The 15,493-nt window shown below is 41.0% G+C and overlaps 1 protein-coding gene across 1 annotated transcript in view; it reads right to left on the reverse strand.

Moving 5' to 3' along the window:
• Positions 1–15,493, reverse strand: part of LOC140725104 (uncharacterized) — a 523,726-nt gene that overhangs the window by 292,179 nt on the left and 216,054 nt on the right. The window contains exon 10 of the mRNA XM_073040122.1: positions 13,170–13,337. Within this exon, the coding sequence (XP_072896223.1) occupies positions 13,170–13,337 (168 nt within the window). The remainder of the gene's footprint in view (positions 1–13,169; positions 13,338–15,493) is intronic.

A 15,493-nucleotide genomic window follows, 5' to 3' on the forward strand; every position in this document is an offset into this window, starting at 1 on the left:
GCACAGAATCCATACAGGTGAGACAGTAGCTCCTGATGTCTGTGTAAGCAGGAAAGATCCATTTGCGCTTAGAGACACACTTAAATAAGAACTAGCATGCATAGAATAGATAAATGACACACTGAAAATTGTTCATTACACAAAAGAAAAATGGAGCATTGTGAATATGTCTAGACCCAAGAGATCTCAATAAAGCCATCAAGACAGAGTATTTTTAATCGCCAACATGTGAGGATATCATGTCCTGGTTTGTAGGTGTCAATTGGATAGCAAACTCAATATGGTGTCTGGGTTTTGGGAGATGAAGCTGCATAAGGCAAATTAGAGAATGTGCACTTTTGACACACCAAAGGGAAGATATTGCTCTCTTAGGTACCATATGAAATTCTGTCCACACCAGAACTCTACCATAAACCATCCACATGATCTTTGAGGGCATACCTGGTGTTAAGGCTATGATGGATGACATAATGTCAATTTGAAATTAAATTAAGAGAAATGTGATTTCATAAGAGGTGTGATTTCATTGACTTTCATAGGAGATGTCATATCAGAAGAAAGAATAAAGCCTAACCCAAAAAAGATGTCAGCCATTGAAGACATAGAGAGGCCCCAAAACAAGGAAGAGGTGTGACGTTTCTTGGGGAAAGTGACTTCTTGGGTAAGTTCATCCCTCAACTGTCTACTTATGTCAGCACCACCTAGGTCACACCTTGAGCAGAAAATGAGTGGATTTTGTTTCACATGCAAGAAGAGTGTTTCCATTTGCTGAAAAGAGTCCTTTCCATGTTCTGAAGTTTTATGATCCAGAAAGGTGTACTAGGATCTTGTACTGATATGGCCTTGGAGCAGCACTACTGCAGCAGCATGATGACACATGGCAACCTGGGGCCTATGCATCAATTGCAGAAGTCAACGATGCACAAATAAAGAAAGAGCTTCTCAAAGGCACAGATGCATGTAAAAGTTCCATTGTACATTTATGGACAGCTTTTGAAGTGGAGACAGACCATAAACCACTGGTTTCAATTATGTCCATACCACTAAATGACTCCCACGAGGATACAGCACATGTTGATGAGGCTGCAAATATATGACGTGAAAAAGATGTATACATAGGGAAAATTAATGTTTGCTGCTGATGTGCTGTATCAAGCAGTCAACAAGAAAGAAAAGGGTGACAAAGAGATTAATGTAGATATGTTGATTTTTGATTTGGAACAAGAAGGCAGCAGGAGAGCACCTAAGGATTTCCAGCGGGAAGACATTTTGAGTTCTCAGGGCAAGAGAGAGGCCAGACTGCGCAGGCGCGTGATGTCAGCCAGTTGAGCACGAACAGTTTAAAAAGAAGGCATCCATATCCAGCGGGCAGCAGAGTGAGAGGCAGCAGAGTAAAAGGGCTTTGGCTCCACGGGTTTCGGCGGTAATGGGACGAGGTGAGGCAGTTGTTGATTGCTAAAGAAGGTAGTATGTGTGTGAGGTCAGTTTTCTGTGGTCGGTGTCAGATGTGGGAGGTCCTGGAGTCTCCTGGCATCCCAGACAGCTACATCTGCACCCAGTGCATCAAGATGCAACTCCTAAAGGACCGTGTTAGGGAACTGGAGCTGCAGCTCGATGACCTTCATCTGATCAGGGAGAGTGAGGAGGTGATAGAGAGGAGTTACAGACGGGTGGTCACTCTGGGACCACGAGGGACAGAGAAATGGGTCACAGTTAGGAGAGGGAAGGGGAAGAGTCAGGTGCTAGAGAGTACCCCTGTGTCTATACCCCTTGACAATAAGTACTCCTGTTTGAGTACTGTTAGAGGGGTCAGCCTACCTGGGGGAAGCGACAGTGGCCGTGCCTCTGGCACAGAGTCTGGCCCTGTGGCTCAGAAGGGTAGGGAAAGGAAGAGGAAGGCAGTAGTGATAGGGGACTATATAGTCAGGGGTTCAGACAGGTGATTCTGTGGACGCAGGAAAGAAACTCGGATAGTAGTTTGCCTCCCAGGTGCCAGGGTCCGGGATGTTTCTGATCGCGTCCCAGATATCCTGTGGTGGGAGGGAGAACTGCCAGACGTCGTGGTACATATTGGTACCAATGACATAGGTAGGAAAAGGGAAGAGGTCCTGAAAGAAGACTACAGGGAGTTAGGAAGGAAGTTGAAAAGTAGGACCTCAAAGGTAGTAATCTCGGGATTACTGCCTGTGCCACGCGACAGTGAGAATAGGAATAGGATGAGGTGGAGGATAAATGCGTGGCTGAGGGATTGGAGCAGGGGGCAGAGATTCAGATTTCTGGATCATTGGGACCTCTTTTTGGGCGGGGTTTGACCTGTACAAAAAGGATGGGTTGCACTTGAATCCCAGGGGGACCAATATCCTGGTGGGCAGGTTTGATAGAGCTATTGGGGAGGGTTTAAACTAGTTTGGCAGGGGGGTGGGAATCAGAATGTGAGTGCAAGGATTAAGGTAGAAGGACAAGGGCATGATGCTAACAGTTCTGAGTTGATGAGGAAGGACAGGCAGGGGACAGAACATAATTGTAGCCAGTTAAAGGGGTTGAAATGTGTCTATTTCAATGCTCAGAGTATTAGGAACAAGGAGGATGAACTTAGAGCATGGATTAGTACATGGAACTACGATGTTGTGGCCATTACTGAAACTTAGTTGGAGGAAGGGCAGGATTGGATGATGCAGGTCCCCGGGTTCAGGTGTTTTAAAAGGAACAGGATGGGAGGTAGAAAGGGGGAGGGGAGTGGTATTGCTGGTCAGGGATTGTATCACAGCTATAGAAAGGGAGGATGCTGCAGAAGGAGTGTCCACGGAGTCAGTCTGGGTGGAAGTCAGAAATAGGAAGGGATCAATCACTGTGCTGGGAGTAGTCCATAGGCCCCCAAATAGCCCTCGGGACACCGAGGAGCAGATAAGCAGGCAGATTTTAGAATGGTGTGGGAAATACAGGGTAGTAGTTATAGGTGATTTCAACTTCCCTCATATTGACTGGCACCTCCTGAGTGCAAGGGGGATAGATGGGGCTGAATTTGTCAGGTGTGTTCAAGAAGGATTCCTGACACAGTATGTGGACCGGCCGATGAGAAAAGAGGCTATACTGTATCTAGTTCTGGGTAATGAACCTGGTCAGGTGACAGATCTCTTGGTGGGGGAGCATTTTAGTGAGAGTGACCACAACTCCCTTAGCTTCAGCAGGCTATGGAAAGGCATAAAATCAGATGAAATGGTAAAGTGCTTAACTGGGGAAAGGCTAACTTGGAAGGGATGAGGCAGGAACTAGCGAGAATAAATTGTAAACAGAAGTTCAAAGGGGAAAGCACAGAAGTAATGAGGGAGAAGTTTAGGGACCACTTGAGCTGGCTTCAGGATAGGTTTGTCCCACTGAGGCAAGGAAAAAATGGTAGGAAAAGGGAACCATGGCTGATGAAACATGTGAGGCAACTCATCAAGAGGAAAAAGGGAGCATATGTTAGATATAAGAAGCAGGAAGTAGGAGGGGTTTATGAGAAATATAGGGTAGCCAGGAAGGAGCTAAAGAAAGGACTTAGGAGAGCTTGAAGGGGGCATGAGAAGGCCTTGACATGTAGGATTAAAGAGAACTCTAAGGCATTCTATGTGCATGTGAGGAATAAGAGGATGACGAGAACGAAAGTGGCACCGCTGAAGGATAAAGAGGGTAACAGAGGAGGTTGGGGAGGTCCTAAATGAATACTTTGCTTCAGTAGTCACAAGTGAAAAGGATCTTGATCAGGATGAGGTCGAAGTAGAGCGGGCCTGTGTGCTGGACAATGTGGAGATTAAGGAAGAAGAAGTGCTGAATCTTCTTAAAAACATTAAGATTGATAAATCCCCAGGGCCGGATATGATACACCCCAGGTTGTTGTGGGAACTGAGAGAAGAGATCGTAGGAGCATTAGCTATGAACTTTGAATCCTCTTTGGCTGTAGGGGAAGTGCCGGAGGACTGGAGAATGGCAAATGTAGTTCCCTTGTTTAAAAAAGGTAATAGGGAGAAACCTGGGAACTATAGACCGGTGAGTCTTAGGTCGGTGGTATGCAAACTACTGGAAAGGATTCTTAGGGATAGGATCTATGAGCATTTGGAGAAGTACAGTCTACTCATGGATAGTCAACATGGCTTTGTGAAGGGAAGATCGTGCCTCATGAGCCTGATTGAGTTTTTTGAAGAGGTAACAAAAGAAATTGATGAGGGTAGGGCAGTGGATGTGGTCTACATGGACTTTAGCAAAGCATTTGACAAGGTCCTTCCTGAGAGACTCATCCAGAAAGTCATGAGTCATGGGATCAGTGGAACCTTGGCCGTTTGGATGAAAAATTGGCTTAAAGGAAGAAAGCAGAGGGTAGTTGTGGAAGGAAAGTATTCTGCCTGGAGGTCGGTGACTAGTGGAGTGCCGCAGGGATCTGTCCTGAGACCCCTGCTATTTGTGATTTTTATAAATGACCTGGGTATAGAGGCGGAAGGATGGGTGAGTAAGTTTGCGGATGACACAAAGATTGGTGGAGTTGTGGATGGAGCTGTAGGTGGTCGAAGGTTACAAGAGGATACAGACAGGCTGCAGAGTTGGGCAGAAAAATGGCAGATGGAGTTCAATCCAGACAAGTGTGAGGTGATGCATTTTGGAAGGACAAACCAGAAGACTGAGTACAGGATTAATGGTCATTTACTTAAGAATGTGGATGAACAGAGGGACCTTGGGGTTCAAATCCGTACGTCCCTCAACGTCGCTGCACAGGTTGATAGGTGGTTAAGAAGGCCTATAGGATGCTAGGCTTCATTAACAGGGGGATTGAGTTCAAGAGTAGAGAGGTCATGTTGCAACTCTACAAATCTCTGGTAAGATTGCACTTAGAGTATTGTGTTCAATTCTGGTCACCTCATTATAGGAAAAATGTGGAAACTATGGAGAGGGTGCAGAGGAGATTTATCAGGATGTTGCCTGGTTTGGAGAACAAGTCATATGAAGCAAGGTTAGCAGAGCTGGGACTTTTCTCTTTGGAGCGTAGAAGAATGAGAGGGGACTTGATAGAGGTCTACAAGATTATGAGAGGCATAGATAGGGTGGATAGTCAGTACCTGTTTCCCAGGGCACCAATAGCAAACACCAGAGGGCATATGTACAAAATTAAGGGAAGGAAGTTTAGGGGAGACGTCAGGGGTAAGTTTTTTTACACAGAGGGTTGTGAGTGCCTGGAATGACTTGCCAGCGATGGTGGTGGAGGCTAAAACATTAGGGGTATTTAAGAGCCTCTTGGACAGGCACATGGATGAAAGAAAAATGGAGGGTTATGGGGTAGTGTGGGTTTAGTACTTTTTTTTAAGGATTATATGGGTCAGCTCAACATGGAGGGCTGAAGGGCCTGTACTGTGCTGTAGTGTTCTATGGTTCTATGTTCTATGTTGACATGATTATCAACTACATTCTCGTATCTCCCAATAGAACAGAGAAGTTTAGGACAGCAGTAGGGACAGATGAAACAATGAAAGTACTCAAAGAGAAAATACAGAAAGGATGGCCAGCAACTAAGAACAACTGCCCAATGTGTATTCAGGATTATTGGGCATGCAGAGCTGCACTGTCAGTAGTGGAAGATACTAGTTTTCAAAGGGAACAGGTTTGTGATTTCAGTGTTGCTACTCAAGGAAGTGATCCAGAAGATACATGAAGGGCGTCTCAGTGAGGAAAATTGTAAACAAAGTGCTTAAGGGGTAATGTACTGCCTAAGAATGAACCAAAACATCAGCCACACCACTGATTCACTGTCTTACCTACAGACCAAAGCCGCAAGTAGAACTGCTGACACCACACCCTGTACCAGCCAGGCCGTACTTCAAAGTCAGAGTGGATTTGGTTGAATGTAATGTTGTAACAGACTTATTTCCATTTACCCAGAGGCTGCAGCACTCCAATCAGCATCCAGCAAAGTGGTCATCACCTTCCTAAAACCTGTGTTTGTGAGGCATGGAGTTCCATGTGAAGTGGTTTTAGACAATGGTCCACAATTTTCAAGCTGCAAATTCAAATCCTTTGCCAACGATTGGGGGTTTCAACATATAATTTCAAGCCCATATCAACCAAAATCTAATGGCCTAGCAAGGAGTGTGGTCAAAGTTGTGAAGGGTCTTATGGAAAAAGCAAAAGATGGACAAGAGGATTTCCACAACAGTCCGATGATTTACAGAAGTGCGCCACTGCAGAATGACCTTTCACAAGCCCAAATGCTGATGGGTCGATGCATTTGCACTAATTTTCCAGTGCATGAAATCCTGTTGACACCTAAAGGAGCACACAAGGTAAAATTGGCTAAAGTAAAAGGGAAAGAGAAACAAAAATATTATCACGACAATACTGTGAAAATCCGACCAATCCTGAAGCCCGGAGATCAATTGCAAATTCGAGATCATGATTCTGGTACATGATCCATGCAAAGACATTTACAAGAGGTAGTTGCTCTACATTCCTACTAGATCCAGATGGAGTGAGAAACACCTATGCGAAGGAACCGTGTGAACCTATGACAACAAGGTCCATCCCTGTGGCACATCACCAGTCTGTACTCCAAAGGGGACAAAAGATGTAAAGAATAAACTTGTTGATCAGAATTTTCAGAAAAACACAAATATCAATGCACCAAATATAAGCTGTGAAATGCACCTGTGAAACATGTAGAAGACCAAAAAGGATCATTAAATCATCTCAGAGACTGACTGAAAGCTGCTAAGTCAAAAAGGAGACTGGCTACAGAATATAAATATCTTTGTTGCAAAGGAATATTATTTCTTGCAGGTTTATGGGGGCATAGTATTGTTTGTTTTTCATTAAAGGGGGAAGATGTGTTACTATGTACATGCATAATTTAATGTATACTTGTGTATACTTCAGTTCCCAGTGGGTAATGTGGGTAGTTCACCCGGAACCAGAAATGATGCAAGTGAGCTTGTCACACGTGCTTGGACTGAAGCAAAAGCCATTGTGATAAATCTGTAAATAAAATATTTCTACCCATGCTACAGACAAAATGCTGGTGGACCCGCTGCGTTCCACCAGCATTTTGTGTGTGTTACTTGAATTTCCAGTATTTGCAGATTTTCTCGTGTTTGTGTTTCTACCCATGCTGTTTGTCTTTACAAAGAACAAACATAACAGAAAGGTTGGTCACGGCTTGAAGCAACTCTTGCCGAGGTAAGGACCTAGACCCACTGTAATTTGCCTATAGCCACAACAGGGCTACAGCGGATGCAATCTCACTGGCTCTCCACATGGCCTTGGATCAGCTAGAAAATAGCCTGCTGCTTATTGACATGCATTACAGGAATACATAGGGTTCAACATTCAACACAATCATACCCTCAGTTCAAATCAACAGGCTCTAAAATTTGGGTCTCTGTACCCTTCTCTGCAACTAAATCTTTGACTTCCTCACCAAGCGACCATAGTCTGTGTGGAAAGAAAATGACATATCCTCTTTGCTGTCTATCAGTACAAATACACCTCACTGATGTGTGCTTAGCCCACTGCTCTACTCTCTTTAAACCCACAACTGTGTGGCTAGGCACAGTTCAAACGGCATCTATAAAACTGCCAATGACACAACCATTTCAGATGGTGATGAGGAGTTGTACAGGAGAGAGCTAGATCAGCTGGTTGAGCAGTGTCACAAAAACTGTGCACTCAGTGTCAGTGAGACAAGGAATTAATTGTGGACCGCAGGAAGGGGAAGACGAGAGAACACACCCAAGTTCTCATTGAGGGATCAGAAGTGGAAAGGATGACCAGTTTCAAGTTCCTGTGTGTTAACATTCCAGATAATTTATCCCAGGCCCAACACATTTATACAATTATAAAGAAGGCACAACAGTGGCTATATTTCATTAGGAATTCGAGGAGAATTGATATATCACTGCCAAATTTGTACAAATGTACCATGGAAAACATTCAACTGGTTGCATCACCATCTGGTATCAAGAGGCCACTGTACAGGATCAGAAAAAACTGCAGAAAGTTGTCAACTCAGCCAGTTCCATATTGGCTCTAGCCTTCATACCCGCCAGGATGCTTCAAAAAGCAATGCCTCAAAAAGGTGGTATCCATCATTAAGGATCCCCATCACCCAGGCCATGCCCTCTTCTCATTGCTACAATTGAGGAAGAGGTACAGCAGCCTGAAGGCACACACTCAGTGCTTCAGGAATAGTTTATTTGGGGGGGACATCACGTGATGACGTAGGAGCGAGACGTGGAAATCCAGCTCTCCCGTAAAAAACCAGTAAAATATTGTTTAAGTTAAGAAAAGTTAGTAAATACTTTTTAAAAATTACTTATAAACTACTCAGGATTGTCTTAAGATATGTCTCCTAAACAGAAGCAGAAGAATACTACTTTGAAGACAACACAAGTTGGAAAAGAATCAAGGCCGGCAGCCATGAAAGAGCCTCGGGCTCAAGTGCATTTTACCTTCGGCGATACAGAACAGGAAACTGCGGCAACATCAATCATTTCCAAAAAAAAAAGAGCAACAGGAATTGCGCATGCGTGAAGGAAGGGGCATGCGCAAACACAAGCAACCCAAACTACAAATCCCAGCTATGATCGGAACTGAAAGTGAAAGTGAATATGAGGTGGAATCAGATTCTCTGGATAAATCAGACGAAGATGAAGAGACAAACAAAGAAGAGCAACAGTAAGAGGTTGGAGGTGATATTGGAGACATAAAAAAATCTTTGGTGCAAATAATGCATGAATTAAAAGCATTAAAAGTAATAAAAAAGATATAAAAAATATGAAGATTATGTTTGATAAAATGATGAAAAGACAGGACAAAATGGACAAGAAAATTAAAAACTTGGACGAAACAACGGGAGACACCATTGATAGAATGAATAAAATGGAAGATAATATTTCTGCCTGGACATCAGAAAGCAAATGGTTGTTGGAAAAAGTGGATGTTCTTGAAAATTTTAGCAGACGAAATAATATTAAGATTGTTAGACTTAAAGAAGGTATAGAGGGAGAGGATCCAATAAATTTTTTTCAAAAATGGATTCCGGAAATTTTGGAAATGGAGGAAGGAACCCAGTTAATTGAAATTGAAAGGGCTCACAGAGCCTTAAGATCAAGACCTCAAGTTGATCAAAACCCACCATCAATCTTGATAAAATGCTTAAGATATCAAGATAAAGAAAAGATCCTGAAGGCGGCTGCCCAACGTGCCAGAAAGAGAAACAGGCCATTGATGATAGATAGAAGGGAAAACAGTTATTTTCTACCCTGATAGAAGTTATGAACTTTTGAAGAGAAAGAAGGAATTTAACCCAGCGAAAAAAGCTTTATGGGAAAAGGGTTATAAATTTATATTGCGCCACCCGGCAACCCTGATAATTTTTTTGGATGATGGAAAAAGAAGATCTTTTACTGATTATCAGGATACAGAAGAATTTGCACAAGAACTCCCAAATATTCGCTAACCACAGCCAAAGATTTAAAAGTGAAACGGATTAAAGATGAAGACAGGGACAGTGAATGGGGTTGATGGATGTTTAAGGACAGAAGAATATTTAAATATATTCTTAACTATATGATACAGGGGGAGAAAGGTAAAAATTTGAGAAATATTAATCGAGAGTAGTGATATTATTTTTTCTTCTCTTATATATACTTTTTTATGTTACGGGGGAGCTGGGGGAACTTCAGATCGATTGCTACGGGATTCACGTGTGTAATCATGGCGATTGCCATGACCCGTACAACGGAGAGGGGTAATGTTGTCTTTTTGTTATTCACAACATTAGTAGGGGGGTATTTTGTAATTTTTTTCTTTATAATCTATTTTTCTTTAATCTTTCTTTCTTTGCCTGGACAATCGGGGGGGGGGGGGGGGGGAGACACATAGCAACATGGAGAATTTTAAAAAGATTCCCCAAGGTACTACGAAAGTTGAAAAGTTAGGTATTACTATAGACTGGAGTAACCCTGTTAAAAATAATGACTAATTTACTGAATTTTTAAAGTTTCAATGTTAATGGGCTTAATGGACCGGTGAAAAGAAAAAGAATTTTAACATACATTAAGAAAATGAAAATAGATATAGCTTTTAGCTGCATTCCATTTGAAATAATTACTTGTAATTTAAGAGATAAATATGAAATATTTCTGAAAATTTGGTGCCCTTATTTACAAAAGATAGGATTAAATATATAGGTGCTCCAAAGATAAAATTATTGGTTATTTGGGGAAAGAAATAAATATATATACTAAAGCTATTATGAACTCCATGGAGCATGTGGGGATCTTTCGATATCCAGGCATTCTTTCTTTCTTTCTTTTTTTTCTCTTATTTCCTCTTTCTACTGGGATATGTTAGGGGGGAGGGGGGAAGGGTTGATAATTTTTTTCCTTCTGTAACCATTTGAAAATTCAATTAAAAAAAATTATTTAAAAAAAAAGGAATAGTTTATTTTCCCCGCCACCAGAAGATTTCTGAATAAAACAGAAATGCGGAGAAATTTCTTTAGCCAGAGAGTGATGAATTTGCAGAGCTTGTTACCACAGGCAGCTGTGGAGGCCAGGCCATTGGGTGTATAAAAGCCAGAGATTGATAGGTTCTTGATTGGACATGGCATCAAAGGTTACGAGGAGAAGGCTAGGGATTGGGGTTGAGGAGAGGAAAAAAGGTTCAGCCATGAATGAATGGTGGAGCTGACTCGATGGGTCAAATAGCCTAATTCTGTTCCTATGTCTTATGGAACCCATGAACATTACCTCAGTATTTTACCTCTCTTTTTCCACTACTGATTTAATTTAATGTTCTTTTTATATGTGTACAACTTATTGCAATTTATAGTTTTTGTTATTATGTATTGCAATGTACTGCTGAACAAAACAACAAATTTCATGATATACAACAGTAATATTAAATCTGATTCTGATTCTTTGCTAAGCATTATTCCAGTTAGTCCTTTTTAATTACTTCATTACATTTAAGTATTTCTGTATGCTTCAGATTTCAATGTTCAAAGTAGCTCAAAACAAGTACAGGTAGTCCCTGAGTTACGAACGTCCGACTTACAGACAACACGTACTTACGAACCAAGGAAGGTGAACGCCATCCGCCATTTTAAGTCAGATCACGATGCCGTCCGCCATTTTAAGTCATTGCCATTGACACTGTGTTCAGTGTTTAACTTTGTATTTGGCTTATATTTTTCTTAGTAAAATTAACCCTGACCCCGCACCCCCCCCCCCCCCATTCCGGTCGGCTGGTGGCGCAGTGAGATCAGCGCCGGGCTGGAGATCGAAAGATCGAAGGTTCCCGAGTTCGATTTAATGACAGACCGCTCCTGTGCCGGGTTGATGTTGAACCAGTGACTCCTGTACCATCCGTTGATGTCAAGCTCGCAACTCGACCTTGTAAAAAAAACACTGTCACCTCCAGTTTAAATTCCCACGCGGAATATTGTGGAGGATCAAATACACACACCCAGCACAGCCCCCACTTGTCCCATTTAACCTGTCTCAGTGCGGTGGAGTTTAGGACCCGGGGAATTCAGTGCGGACCTCGGCAGCTGGCGCAGCTCGGGACCCGCCACCCACAGAGTTTCTGTTCCGTTGACGGGAAGCAATCGCGATTAAAAATAAAATGGAAATAATAAAGCATTTGGAAAGAGGTGAAATGCCATTGGTCATTGGAAGAGCATTAGGCTACAGTCGGTCAATGATCAGAACAATTTTAAAGGATAGCAGATAAAGTGAGAATTATGGAGCATGTGAAAGCCCTGCCCCAATGAAAGCTACAATCATTACTGAGCAACGCAGTGGTTTAATTATTGGAATACATTCATTTCTTAAGTGTTTTATATGCACAGAAAGGTAAAATGTATACTATATACTAAGACAAACGTTTGACTAACTGAATCTAAATATTACCAGATGTACTTGTTCCGACTTACGTACAAATCCGACTTAAAGACGGAATCAGAAACGGAACTCGTACATAACCCGGGGACTGCCTGTATACTGTACCTGCTGGTTTAGTGAACTGCCCGCAAAATGTTGCCATTGCCAGTGCCATGTTGATCTCATGTTTTTAAAAAATGAATCTTTACAAATTATTTTAATAGTTCGAATAGTTTTAAAAGCTTCTAATGTTTACCTAAATATCAGAAATATGATATATTTTGACAGCTGCCTAAGTGATGGATAAGGTTGTGTTACCTATTAAATGTCATTTCAACTGCTTTGTGGATGCGCCTTCATCCAGGCTCCCTGAAAACTGTAAAAGTCACAAAAGACCCAGTGGTGGTGACAACAGTGGATGAACAAGGTCAGAATTTTCTAGAGATCAGCAGTGAACACAAATTTTTGACCATAATAAATTTCTGACCAGGAGGAATCATGCAGAAACTTCAGTTCGGAAAATATTTTGAGTTCTTTACAGGGAAAAAAAAATAGTCAGATTTGTTGTCTGTAGTCAGAAACAGTCTGTTGTCAGATTTGGTCCTGTTGTACCACAGTAACTCTGTGATGGAAATGCCATTTGTATGTGTAATAAGGTTTACTGTACTTTCTGTACATAATATAGCAGAGAAACAATAGCTGATCTTACGAGATTCGCATCTTATGACTAATAGTGTCAAAGAAAATTACAGCACAGAAACATGCCTTGTGGCCCAGATAGTCATGCTGAACCATTTAAACTGCCTAGCCTGATAGTGGTTAGCATGTGCTTGGAGTTTTGAGTTCAATTCCGGTGCCATCTGTGAGGAGTCTGTATGTCCTCTCCATAGAACGTGTGGGTTTTCCTTGGGTGCTCCAGTTTCCTCCCAAGGTCCAAAGACACACTGGGTAGGTTAATTGGTCATTGTAAGTTGTCCCATGATTATGTTAGAGTTCATCAGGTTTGTCGAGGGTTGTTGGGGCAGTGTGAGTCAAAGGGTCAGGCCTACTCCATGCTGTATCACTAAATAAATAAAAATAAAATAGAACTCGGTAGGAAATGTGGAATTGAAAGTTAACAATTGCAAAGGTGGCACAGAAAGGTAAAAGACAATTTCAGCACAAGAAGGTAAACCTTGCTATCAGGGAAAACACATGCTACATTTTATTTTAACATGGATATAGATATAACTAATGTAATATAAATAATCACTAAATATCATTTACCTTGCAAAGGGCTTCTTTCAATTTCTGCTTCAGTGAATTGCTTTCTTGGTGTAGCTCATGAATAACCTGCTTTTTTTGGGTAATGGTCTTATTGTCCAATTCTTGTGCTGAATGTAATGAAGATAATTCCATTTCCAAATGTTTAATGGTTTCTTCACACTCAGCCACCTATATGAAGAAAAATGACAGCCAACTTTCACTATAAAAATAATTTACAAGCTAACATGGATCTCAAAGGGATAACTCTGCTGCAAAAAATGGTATTTTTGCATGCAATATATCAAGAACTTTGTCAATGATCACAAATAAAGAGAGAAAGATGAAAATATAGTGTAAAGTTCAAATCATTCTGCCGGCATGTACCCTATTTAAGCCCTGATTTACTCAGATCTTGGCATAGTTTAATCAATAATTAGTTTTAGCTGAACATATATATTTATTATATATGACTTTTAACAAAGAGGTTTCATATTTGGAAAGCAGCATATATGCATGTTAATATTGTGCATCAAATGTAAATCATTCTAAATGTGTGCCAGTAAATTGGTTATAGTACTAAACTGTCAACGTAGAGGTCAAAAGTTCACTTTGCTTCATAGCAAATTATGAGATAATGCAGATCTGAAGGCAATCACAGGAATATACTCAAAAGCTGCAGGATTCGTATTATAAAAACAAGCCCTTCACTTACATCTGAAAGGCAAGGATGTGACTAACTTGTGGAATTGCCTAGTATTGTACTCAAAACTTTAAAAAAAAGTATATGAAAGAAGCCTAATGTGAGATCTCAACAGTCTGCTTTCCATGGCAAAGACAAACTCCACTGATCACTGATCACCATAAGTATAAACAAATATACCTTGTTCTGACCTAATGGAAGGGGAACACGCTGTATTTTCCTTGCAGTTTGAATGAAATCAATAGGTTATTTATACACCTATACACAAGAGATCCTGCAGATCCTGGAAATTCAGAGTAACAAATACAAAATGCAGGAGAAATTCAGCAGGTCAGGCAGTGTCTGTGGAAAGGAATAAACAGTTGACGGTTTGAGTCAAGACCTTCAGAACTGGAAAGGAAGGGGGGAGGAGGAGTACAAGCTAGGAGGTGATGGGTGAAGCCAGCTTGTTGGGGCAGGGGGAATGAAATGAGAAGCTGGGAAGTGATAGGTGGAAGAGGTAAAGGGCTGAAGAAGAAGGAATGTGATAGGAGAGGAGTGTGGACCATGGAAAGGAGAGGGAGCTTCCCTGTTAAGTCAGCGGGAAGATGGGGTGAGTGTGGATGTCTGGGAAATGGAGGAGATGCAGTAGGGGCAGCATCAATGGTGGAGGAATGGAGTCCTAATTCTTTGAAGGAGGAGGACACCTTTGAATTTCTGAAAAGGAAACCTCACTCTGGAAACTGATGCACCAGAGACAAAAGACTGAGCAAAGGGAATAACATTTTTTTTTACAGGTAACTGTGTGGGTTTCTTCCCCCTTCCTTCTATATCTTGGTGAAGGGTCTCAGTCCAAAATGTTGATTGTTTATTCCTTTCCATAGATGCTACCTGATTTGCTGAATTTTTCCAGCATTTTTTGTGTTATAATCTGTTTACATCATTGTATTCTTCAGATGGCAACTCAAGACACAATTCCAATAATATGTTCATTATTCTACTTCAATAAAAGTATACACAATACCACAAAGTTAAGACATAGAGATAGTAATCAGCAGTGAAAGGGCAAAAAAGCACATGATTGTTTATTTTTGTTTTTCTATAATTCCTGTGCTTGCACACTTGGGAGATGGGAAAATTATGTTATTATCTATAATCCAGACAAAACTGATGACAAGTTCAACTGATCACATTTATTTGACAATTGCTATTTCATTTAATTACTACAAGTGAACAGAAAATATAACTGCATTTTCTGAAGGTGTAGTTCATTTTTGCCATCTATATTCTGTCCATGAACTTTCAAATTGTCCACGTAAAGCAAACAAGAAGGAAAAACAATCAGAAAAATACAATCAAACTTAAGTTATATTTTTTGAAGAATACAAATTTATTAAGAACTTATTAAAATTTAATTAATTACAAAGTATCACACTGCCCTATTAAAATTGTGGATTTATCAATCATTAATAAGAGTGCTCAATGTGAGATCATTGCATCATAAGTAATCATGGCAGACAAGTAAACCTTTGGCATTTTGAGAGCATGTTGACTCCTGGCAAAGCAGTCCTGTAAATGTCAATCCCACGTCTTTTCTCGAAGCAAAACCAAAATTTTACTCCTGAGTATTGATTTAATTCCTCATTGAAAACAACAATTGAAGCTG

This window comes from Hemitrygon akajei, chromosome 1 (assembly GCF_048418815.1).
Source record: "Hemitrygon akajei chromosome 1, sHemAka1.3, whole genome shotgun sequence".
NCBI lineage: Eukaryota > Metazoa > Chordata > Chondrichthyes > Myliobatiformes > Dasyatidae > Hemitrygon > Hemitrygon akajei.